The sequence below is a fragment of the Ursus arctos genome, unplaced genomic scaffold (genome assembly GCF_023065955.2).
Source record: "Ursus arctos isolate Adak ecotype North America unplaced genomic scaffold, UrsArc2.0 scaffold_29, whole genome shotgun sequence".
Classification (NCBI taxonomy): Eukaryota; Metazoa; Chordata; class Mammalia; order Carnivora; family Ursidae; genus Ursus; species Ursus arctos.
In genome coordinates this window covers 24745046-24757154 of record NW_026622974.1, presented here as the reverse complement: position 1 = coordinate 24757154, position 12109 = coordinate 24745046, and the positions used below count along the sequence as shown (strand labels likewise).

Below are 12109 nucleotides of genomic sequence, written 5' to 3'. Positions count from 1 at the left end.
GTAAAGGAAATGCCTACATCTTCACCAGCTGCTTACGAATCTAGTAAAATTCTGAAATTACAATAACAGATGTTTTCTTCTCCCAATGTCCTGCCCCTTCTACCTTTTTTTTTTTCTTTCAGTTTGGCTTCCTCTGTTTCTGTATCTCTCACAGCTTTTACTTGAATGAATTGGGCTTGTTCATGAAGGAAAAAAGTAGTAGCTCTAAATTTTACTTACCTGGAAACCACGAACAATCTTGAGACCAATGCCATTTATAAACATCAAAAGTTTTATTAAGTCATATCTATGCTGAAAAATTCTTTCTGTCTGAGATAAATATGCATAGTGCCTTGACTCCTAGTCTGTCCTGGAAGGGAGCACTCATGCCCCTCCTCTCTTCCAACGTGTCCTCAAGGTTGAGGTGCTGACTCATATTTACACTCGTGCCGTGTCTTTTATTTATTATTATTTCATGTTGCTTGCAACTGCAGTTTCTCCCCATTTGCTGACTTCCTTGTCTCAATTTGTAAATGTGCTTAATTACAAAACAAAATGACAATAAAAAACTTTTCCTTGACCTCTCCAAATGTGATCTTATACCATTTCTCCTTATACCCCAGCTTCTGAAAAGAATAGGCCATAATACCCTTTCTCAATAACCACTATATTCCCAAGACCCATAAAATGTCACATCTGCCTCTGCCCAGCACAGCCACTCTTAAAACCAGGCTTGTTCCAGATCACAAAAGAATTTTCCTCAGACCCCCATCCTCCCTGATGTCTCTGAAGGATTTCCAATCAATTGACCATCCTCTTCTTTTCAAAACTTTTCTCTTATTCCATTTCTCTATACAGTTGACCCTTGAACAACTCAAGTGTTTGGGGCACTGACCACCACACAGTCGAAAATTTGTGTCTAACGTTTGACTCCCCCCAAAACTTGACTACTAATAGCCTACTATTGACCAAAAGGCCTCCTGATAACAATAACAGTCAATTAACATATGTTTTACATATGTATTATATACTGTATTCTTACAGTAAAACTAGAGAAAAGAAAATATCATTAAGAAAATCAAAAGGAAGAGAAAATACATTTATAAGACTGTATTTATCAAAGAAATCCATGTAATTAAAACTGGACCTGCACAGTTCAAACCCATGTTGTTCAAGGGTCAGTTGTACTTTTAACTTTCTCATTCACCTTCCACCTACCCCTATATATAAGTTTACCCTAATTCCAAAGTTCTGTCCTCAGTTCTTTTCTTTCCACAGTCTCTCCCTTGGCCACCCTATCTACTCTGGGGGCTTTGTCAGCCATAAACTGATGACTTTCTAACAGAAAACTGTGTCTTTTTCCTAATGATCTCAATGCAGGTTTTCAGGGACTGGTGCATTTCCATTTGCAGACTCTTTTGGCGGCTCTAATGCTATAGGCTGGAAACTGACTCATCTTCAAAAGAATGTTTTCCTCTATTATTTTTTACTTTGGTTAAAGGCACTATCACCATTTCAGATTTGATACTTTAGTCACCATTCTGATACTTAAGTCCATTGTCTCGTCTCTGCTCATTCTCTCTCCTTAGCGTCTGTCCCATCTGGTCATTTCACATTATTTTTATAAGCCTGAGCTGCGTTTAGCCCTCTATTACTTATTGATTAGACTAAAAAATAGTTCTCTCATTTGTTTCAATATAAAACACACGCACTCATACTCTGTCTCTCTGTCTCCCTATTTCTGTCTCTGTTTCATGGTGAGGTTAATATTAATCAATATTTTCATCGTGTCTTCTCTTCTCCTCAAAAACCATTGAGGGCTCTGCACTGGTGATGTTAAGGACGGTGTTTGTTCCACCTCTGGGTGCAGATGTTGTTGGTGCCAGACTTGGGGACCAGCTGCCATGGGTGCTGGCTGCCAATGGTTTCCACCTGTGCTTCCCTCCAGAGGTTTGCCTTAGTCTGCAGGAACTGCCTTGCCTGGAGATACCGAGAAGTTGACACCCTTCTCCCCACCCAGTGTGTTTGCTGCGTATCAAAGCCTCGCCCCATTCTCCAATGTAAGGATAAATTCTCTGGTGCTCTGGCTACCTGGTGGGGTCTGGCTAAAACTAGACTCCTGAAAGCACATTTTTGACTGCAGTCTTCCTCTTCCTTTTTCTGCTTCCTTCACTTTCTTACAGTTTTCTTCTGAAAACCAGGTACACAAGAACTCCATCTTAGATTCTTTTAGGAAAACCTGACCTAAGTCAACTTCCATGGTACTGCACACAAATCAGGCACTCGAATATTTCTTAAGTAAATAAAATAGGCTTTCAGATCTCTCAGAAAGAAGGTTTCATTCAGACGTAGTTGCTTCTCTCAAAATAGGCGTTCTCACTTATTTTCTTCTTTGTCCAACTTTTTATTGATTAGCTCTTGTCTTTCCTCTCAGTGTAGAGATGTTTGATTATAAGATTTTCAAATTCTTCTAAATATAAACTATAAACATGATTGAATAAGAGCATAACTGAAATGTTTAAATTTAAACATGATTTAAATGCATGCTATTAAAATGTTCTTTGCAAGAGATATGGAATATTGTAGAAAACACATGGCCAGTGGAGAGTATAGTGACAGCCCTCAGTATGGCAGAATGTGCAGTGCTAGCTCCTTCAGTGGTATTTGGCTCTTTTCATTATATTTTCTGGGGTTAATATTCTTAAGGTGGCATTATTATTGTTGAATAAAATACAATTATTGAATGTATATAAAGGACATGTGCTTATATTATTGAATTTTATGTGCATTTGAGGCATTACATATATTTTTAGATATTCTTTTTTCACGGTCCCATAGACGCACTGTTAATATCCCCAACAATGCAAATACAAACAACAATCCTTGCTAGTGTTCAGGTGTTCACAGTTAGTGATTTTGGAACTACAAATAATAACAGCATTGTGGTCACAGCATATGTTGTATGCTGTTAAGAATTTTAAAAGTACAATAAAAACACAGATATATACACATACATATATGATTTGCTGAACATATTAAAAATGTCAAATAGATGTCAAAGGTATCTATAACTGTTCATGAAAAAAATCCAAGTAAAAGTTCACTGGTTTTTAAAGAAAATTAGGAAAAGTAAGCTATTTCTAGAAAATTCAAGAACTACTCTGAATACTATTATTCCGAGAATTTAGAAATAAGAGTACTGTAACATCTACTTATATTCCATAAAAGAGAAATTTCCAACTTTTCTTGGAATTGTTGCATCACATTTATTTTGCAATGGCTCTACTCTCCCTGAAAATTGAAATATAACATATTGAAAAGCTGAAGTGCTATAAAATTAAACTTGCTTTCAGAATTTGGTGCTACCACTCAACGTAACTCAAAATACTATGGAGTTTTACAAAGTTGAGGTCTTGTATTGTTTATTAGGAACATAATGTTGGCTTTCAAAGTCAGTAGGCCATAAAAATGTTTCATGTTTCAAATGTTTTGCATTTCTGAAAACTTATGTGTTTATATTTCCCAAACTGATTAATAACTTGTAATTCATTCTTGGTTTTGGCAGCTACCTACATATATACTCATTGTGTGCCAAACGGATAAATAACTTTGTCTTTGACATTCCCAGTGGTAAATGTACCAAATAGCTACTAACATGTTCAGTGTGATGTTCTGAATAACGATACTAAGGCAGGAATATTAGCATACTGTCACTTTGGTGGAAAGTACCTTCTCCTTTTCCATTCTCTTTAAGTGTTTCTATGACTAAGTAGTTAATATTTATAAGAGTCTTTCATAGAACACCTGTCACCAGACTGCATTCAAAGTGATCCTGGCTTAATATCATAACATACCTGAGGGCTAAGCTGTGATGAAACAGATAAATTTAGATTACAATCTTGAATGGTTTGCCTGAAGTCACAAATTAATACAATCACACAGCTGGAAAAAGAACAGCTCTGACTCCCATCCCTGTTCCCCACCAATCGGCCAATGCTTGTTCCCAATGGTGCCCACATGCAGGGTAAGCAGAGTGTGGGCATGGAATGTGCACTCTTCACAATGTGTGGAGACCCCAAAGGGACCAACTGTACCAATCAACATTTGTCCCTTATAATGTGAGAAAAATGAGGGGCTTTGGTCAAATTCTCAATATTCTCCGTTTTAAAGACATAAAAATCTGGGTTTGGGAATGGAACCACAAAACAGACAGTAAGGGCTTCTTACTATACACAATAGTTAAGGAGATTAAAAGCCTGAAGCCTTGAAAGAACTGTTGAATGTTTCTGCACCTCACTTGCATTATTTGGTGGACTGGAAGGACACTACTGTTCCCTCTCAGCTTTAAACCAGATGTCCCTGAAATGGGCCCCCAGGCCCATCCTCTGAAGCAGCAACCTGCCTGTCTGGGCCTCAGGGACTGTGTGTCCCTGGTCCAAAGGAGGCTGCATAAGAAGGTGTGCTTCTTCCACAGCAGAGACCATATCTTGGGTCTATTCACGTAAATAAATAAGCCATCCAAGTCAGCATTCTATTTGAAAAATATGAAACCTTTCTCTTTATTAATCCAAATAACAGATAGCTGATAAAGCTATTCCGTTACAATACAAATGGTGTCATTTGACCCTTTATTTAAATGCATAAGGACCTCAGAGCTCCTTGTGGTTTAAGGATCTATGTAAGTATTCCTGGAATAAAACCATTGGTTACAATCTCTTTTTCTCGTTACAGCCTTCCCAGGGCACTTTGTGTCTTCTACTTCAAGTGCACTGCAGAGACTCACTAATTAGAGTGCAGTTTACCACAGTGGACCACAGGCACACTGTCATTAACTAGCTGTGATATTTATCTGAGCCGTAGCCTGTGCTCATAAAGTCTGGGCTACATCTCATACTGTGGGTTTTTTCACCTGATCCTAATTACACTGAGCTAGAACTTGTCTCCAGTGTCTTCTTGTTCTTTTTCCTTTCCTATGAGTTAGAGTGTGAGGCAAAAGTACAGGATTCTTGTCCTTGCTACACAACTAAAAATTGTGTCACCTATATAGAAACATGCAATAAATATGAACCATTATTTGCAGAATGCAGAACCTCTACAATCTTATTTACAACATGTATATTTACGTATTTATATATGGATTCAAGCAAAAAAAAAAAAAAAAAAAAAGAGGATGCTTTTTTCCCCTACATTTATGTCCTACCCGGGACCAGAGTTAAAACTATTATTTAAAAAAATTTGTTGACTTTTTCCTTTTAGCAATACAGATTCTTGGTACAAGGATAAAAGTAACAGCATTAATGAGTGAGCAGAATTATGGATACACTCACTGTGCATTTTAAAGGTCAGTGTTAGTTTCAATACATAAAGTTAAGAAAAGTCTTATATTACCCTCATCTTCATATGCAACTAACCAAATTACTTCCTGAAGCTAAAAATTTATCATTATTCCTTCTTTTCTCTATAAGGCTCCACCTTAAAATTCAAGCCAATGTAACATAATTTAATCCCAACTAGAGACAATTGTTAGTGGTTTCTACCAGGCCCTGAACTCACTTTGTTGAAATGATGAGGTCATTCTATGGCTCTGAAATTAGCACTATGGAATAAGCTACCCTAAAAAAAAAGATTTTTTTTTTTACCATAAAATTTCTGTTCAAGATCAAAATTACAATCAAGCAACAAAAAAATGCAAGAGTGAGGTGTCATCTTGGTCCAATCAAACTTGCATTTGGGGCAGTAACTGGCTGACTCACCAGCAAAATGCTTTTCTTTTCAGAGACCTAGAGTGACTTCTTTAAAAAGTCCATGATAGTTTTATGCCAATCTCAAGACTATACAGACATGCACTTAATGTGACAAAAAAGGAAAAATCCGAGGTCACATTAAAACAATATATTTTTTTTATATTTTGGGAAATTCTATTAAGAATACTAGGAAACCCTTCAAGGAATCTAAATCTTAGAGGGAATTTTTATAAATACCGGGGTTTTTTTTGAGATATTTCATATAAACTTCTATGAACATACTCAGCTGTCTGAAATACTCCACTTTTCACTAAGATACTTTCTGGGCTCCCATCCAGTTCCTGTCCTTATGCCTCCAATGGATTCCCCATTGCTGTCTCTGCTTCCTCACAATTCACCCCCGAATTTACACCTTTCTTGCAATTTTCATTTCTAATGCTCTCTCAATTATTCAACTAAAACTCTTCTTTCAGCTGGCATCAATTCCAGACACCTCTTCTTTTATCCAATATCTTTCCCCTGACTTTGTTCCAAATTTTAATCCTGTTCAACCTCTGTACATTCTGAAATACTCTTCTGTTGGCTTCTTGGTTCTGCAATGTCTTGGTCCCTATTCTGGCCCTTCTCTGACCTCATTATGGGCTGAACATTCTCTTGGCCCCCATGTTTTTCTCCCTTACTTCTCTCTGATATGCTTTCATCTGAGTCTTAGGGTCAGTGCTAAACATAAGCTGAATTTTAAGAATTGTGTTAATCTATAAAGGATGTGAGACTTAAAAATATGCCGGCCAAATGTTTTACCTGTAGGACTTTAAAAAGATAACAAAGTAAAAAAAAATGTATATATATATATGTATATATATTATATATATGACAGAATCAAAGAAGAAAATCAGGAGGTAAAGAAAAAAAAACTATAAATCTCAGATATATATTGCCATGAAACATTGCTGAGGTTAAGAGAAACTTCTAAGTATGAGAAGAATACTGCCATATATTTTATTAAATGAACACTTTATAATCTAAGATTTAGCTACTTAAAAGCCAATGAAAAGAATAAAATCAACTAATACAACTTTGAAACAGAAATTTGGTGTGGTTCTTGGAGAAAAATAGTGTTCTTTTTTTTTTAATTTAAAATTTTTATTACGTTATGTTAGTCACCACCCAGTACATCATTAGTTTTTGATGTAGTGTTCCGTGATTCATTGTTTGCGTATAACACCCAGTGATCCATGCAATATGTGCCCTCCTTAATACCCATTACTGGGCTAGCCCACTCCCCCACCCCACTCCCCTCTGAAGCCCTCAGTTTGTTTCCCAGAGTCCATAGTCTCTCGTGGTTCATTTCCACTTCTGTTTACTCCCCCTTCATTATTCCCTTCTTATTGTGCTTATAGAAAACTGTACACAAAGGGTCAAAGAGAAAAAGAAAAGGTATTTATCAATCAAAATCTGTATGCCTTAATAACAATAACAATAGTAATATTAACATGTTTCTACGATGTTTGATATTGTTCAAAGTACCTTTACATGTTATACCTATATTTGTTTTTTGGTTTTTGTGACACCTATGTTTGAAACTAACCATAACTGTGAGATATTGGTAGAGCAGAATCTATTGTCTATTTAACCATTGAGGAAAATGAAGAAATCAATGATTTATATAAAATTAAATGTTCTTATTTCATTAAAGACATTTATACCCAGGAATAAGGTGTATAAGACTTGCCACATATTTTATATGTCATTTCAATTAACTTAATGATAGTTAATTCCTTCCTGGTCAAACACCTGTAATCAAAATATAAGAGTTTTGTTGACAATGTGTTAATAAAAAAATTTTTTTTAGTTCATAGATTTTTCTTTTGTTTTCTATTGCAAGCTTCAGTGAAATGGAAAAATTACTGGTCTTAGCTTGCAGTGTGTGTGCATACATACACACACATATACATACAAGTACATTAATATATCTAAAAGAGCTGAGTGCTCCCTAACTCTTGAGTGGAGGAGACATGGTGGCACTAAAGATGGACCTAACTGTAAATATGTAAGAAGGCTCACTTCTTAAATTAATTTGCTTCCCTTTTAAGTAGCTTATAGAGCAGAATAAATCATGGATTGTATTTGGAAATAATATTTGTAAATGTGGATAATGTCAATAATACCTGTTCCAGCTTCCTTCCTCAATAAATACAGCACTTGTGAAAGGTGGTAGTAATAATCACAAGCCAGGCCTAACAGCATCTATAAAATTCCTTTACATTCTTTAGTTTCTAACACTGTTACTCTTGATAGAGGATAAAATAAAAGTAACATGAAACTATTGAGACTATACATATTTATAAATGGAGTACATTTGCATAAAGTAGTGGTTGAACTTTATAATTTGAATACGTTCCTCCATAATTATCATGAAGAATACATAAGTTTAATTTATTCTTTAACCCACCTTCCTCTGAAATGCAAGCTTCGAGAGGGTACAATTTCAATCTGAAGCATTATTATTTTTAAAAAGCCTCATTTGAATATTTTTTTCATTTCAGCTAGTCTCTGACAAGGACTCTCATAATTATCTTACAAGCCAAATTAAGAAATGTGGGTGGGAAGGAGGTAGAGTTTAATGTATTTGTACATGATTTAATTATCATGCCACAAGAACATCAGTGGTAATCAAGATGGCAGCCTTTGCTGGTGTTAGGTGAAACTGTCAGGTTCTATTCTGTTCAGAATTTATTAAAGATTTGCATGAAGACTTAGAGGATAGGCTTATCAAATTTTAAGGTGACATAAAGCTGGGTGCTATTTCACTAGAAAAGAAAACTAACAGAATGATATTAGGGATTAAAATCCAGAAGATGAAATTTAACAATGACAAGGATCGGTTCCTTCTCTGTGATTCAAAAAGGCAACTGTACAATGGGATGGATGAACATCTGACTTGGCAGAAGTTTTCATTAAAATAAAAGAAGGGAACATCAAATTGACCACATGTACAAGTCAAAAGTGCGATATCGTCATGCACTTAAAAATTCGTTAAGAGGGTAGATTTCATGTCAAATATTCTTACCACGCACACACAAACAACTCTGCCATAGGAGGCATAATTCAGACATAATAACCTCAACCTAGCCTCATGCACCTAGCTCTATAATTTCCATCTCAAACCACCAACAGAGTATAAGTTTTTGGGAATTGGAACTAAAAATCTGTTTATTATTACGTATTTCTATTTTGAGAATACAGTTGACTAAAATTGTGTATATTTAAGGTACACAACTTGATGATCTGGTATGTGAACTATTTGCCATGATCAAGCTAATCAACATATCCATCACCTCACACATAATTACCTTTTTCTTTTTTTATGGTGAAAACACTTAAGATCTACCCTTCTAGCAAATTTCAAGTATACAATACAATATTAATTATAGTCTCATTGTCGTACATTACATCTCCAGAACTTATTTATCTTGCATAACTAAAACTTTGTACACCTTGACCAATATTTCCCCCATCCTCCTCATCCCAGTCCCTGGTAACCACCATTCTACTCTCTGTTTCTATGAATTTGACATTTTTGGATTTAGACATATAAATAAGATCACACAGTATTTGTCTTTCTGTGTCTGGTTTATTTCATTTAGCACAATGTCCTCCATGCAGGATTTTCTTTTTTAAGACTGAATAATATTTCACTGTGTACATCTGCGTGTGAGTTTGTCTAATCACATTTTTTTTATTCATTCATCTGTCAATACACATTTAAGTTGTTTGCATATCATGAGAGTGCAGATAATTCCATGAAATGCTCATTTCATTTCCTTTGGACATACACCCAGAAGTGAAATTGCTGGGTTGTAAGTAAGTTCTATTTTTAATTTTTTGAGAAACCTCCATACTCTTTTCCACAGTGGTTGTACCAATTTACATTCTCACCAAGAGTGCACCAGGGTTCCCTTTTCCTCCTGTCCTCACCAGCACTTGTTATCTCCCATCTTTCTGATAACAGCAATTCTAACAGGTATGAGGTGACATCTCCTCATGGTTTTGATTTGCATTTCCTGATGATTAGTGATATTTAGCACCTTTTTATGTACCTGTTGGCCATTTGTATGTCTTCTTTTAAGAAACTATTCAGCTTTTTTGCCAATTTTTAAATGGGTAACTAGGGTTGCTGTTGAGTTGCATGAGTTCCTTATATATTTGGTATTAACTAGGAGGTATAATTTATCACTCAGTTTCCAGGAAAGGAGAGTTATTAGAAGGAAAATGTCCTCTGGATGCAGAACATAGAAATTAACTTGGAAATATGGTCCTAGATGCAATTAGACATCTTGGCTATCATTGGAGAAAAAAAGAATCAGCAGCTTGGAAATTAACTACATAAGGTCATTTCATCTTGTCCTCTCCCCCAGTGAGTTAATTGCTTAAGGCAGAGTCAAAAACCTAAATCTAGATAAGTTATTTTCTATTTTTCTCCCTGACATTACTTAAACTTTGATCAAGCGGATTAATGAACTCTTGAATAGAGAGGGGCTGGAGAACCAATGGGGAAACTACAGTTGTATATACAGGTATTGGGAGCAGAACACAGATAGGACTGCTTTATAAATAATTTTAAAATATCAGCATAGTTCCACTTATTGGTAATGTGTCCTTTCCAAGTTGCTTAAAAACCTCAGTTCCTCTATGTGGATGATAATATTACATATCTCATAGAGCTATTTTGAGAAATAAATAAATGAAATAATAATGTGAAACATTTAGCACATTATAGGTGATTCATAAATCTTAGCCATTATTCACAAAACTTTTCCTTTTATTCTCTTAACCATCAAAATTTATTAAGCCCTTTCGTGTTCACTGAATTAGCCATTTGTAATAAAAAGTAAACATAAAATTTTTTAGTTTCTAATTTTGATTTTTGTCCAAATCAAATCTTAATTGTACTACCAAAAAATAATAAATAAATAAAAACAAAGAAACAAAGCTGCTTTAGAAGAAGGAATTAGTTTAAAAAAAATACACAGAAGTGTATCAGCTCAATCTTAAGCTCCAGTAGAGGTACATTGTCTATAGTAAGGCATACTCGCCACATTTTGCTCTGCACTAAATAACACCACACATGTTCAGTTTCATTCTTGATACCTCCAGAAAGTCCATAAGTATTTTCTGAGAAATACTATCAGCATGTTGGGAGTCAGAAGTCCATATAAGAGGGAGTTAAGAGAAATGGGATTTTATTAACCCGATAAAAGGTAAACCTTGGTAAAATATATCACTGGTTCCCCAGTACTTGAAGGATTCTGATATACTTGAGGCAAAAGACTTATTTGCCAGAGGACAAAACTGGGAATGATAAACAAAAATGACTAAAAAAGAGATTTGGGGTTAATATCCTAGGACAGTAAAAGAGAATGTGGGATTTAGAATCAGAAGCTCCATATTCAAGTTCTGACTCTACTTTTTATTAGCTCTTTGACTTTAGGCAAATCACCTAAACTCTGAGTCATAAATCCTCATCTATAAGGTAACAAAAGTTAATAACAATAATCATATGAGTAAGCACATAAAATGTTTCAAGATTTTAAAATGATTTGAAAATAGTAATAACAATAAGCCATAAGAATGGGGTGACCCACTGCTGAAGTGTTGAAGTGAAGCTTACCCATTATCACTGCAGGGGTTCCCTTTCCTGGGGGAAGCTAAGACTAACTAATGCAACTATAATTTATTCACTTACTACATATTTTATCTCAAAGGCAGTAAACTATAATGAAAGAAGAATTACAAAGCATCACTAATGTCAATAATTTAATTCAACTAAAGACTGTAGTTAATATCCACAATCCTTACAGAATTCATGAACAAGCAGGAACTCCACAAAGATACTCATCAACTTAACTCTGCAAAGATCAGCTTAACTCAAAACCTAAAATATGACCAATGTGTCCTAGATCAAATTACAGTTAATTCATTTCACCTAAACTATATCTCTACATTTGTGCTGCCAATCTTGAAAGTATATAGAACTTTCTGGATTGTAAAAGCTCTGTCAAAATCTCAAATCTCAAATTTCAGCCTTTGGATAGTTAATACTCTCCTTATGCCCATCTGCTTGCCGTATTTTGGGTTTATTTTTATTAATGTTCAGAAATAAGTAAGCCGTGAGATAGTAATGCCTGCCAGTTGTTCCAAGTTTACTTACCCTCTGACCTTCTTTTCCAGGTGGACCCTGTGGGCCTTGTATCCCCAGGGAACCCTGTGGGGGGTGGAAAGAACACATGTTAATAGACTGTTCGAAGTACACTTGCATCACAAAGAATGATGTGAAAAGTAATACCTATTTTATTCATTAAACAAAACTTTTAAAGTGATTTGAG

General features: G+C 35.1%; 1 protein-coding gene across 1 annotated transcript in view; it reads right to left on the bottom strand.

Moving 5' to 3' along the window:
- The window catches only part of COL19A1 (collagen type XIX alpha 1 chain), a 300849-nt gene that overhangs the window by 119499 nt on the left and 169241 nt on the right, over window positions 1–12109 (bottom strand). Inside the window, exon 15 of the mRNA XM_057303991.1 lies at window positions 11935–11988. Coding sequence (XP_057159974.1) covers window positions 11935–11988 — 54 coding nt within the window. The remainder of the gene's footprint in view (window positions 1–11934; window positions 11989–12109) is intronic.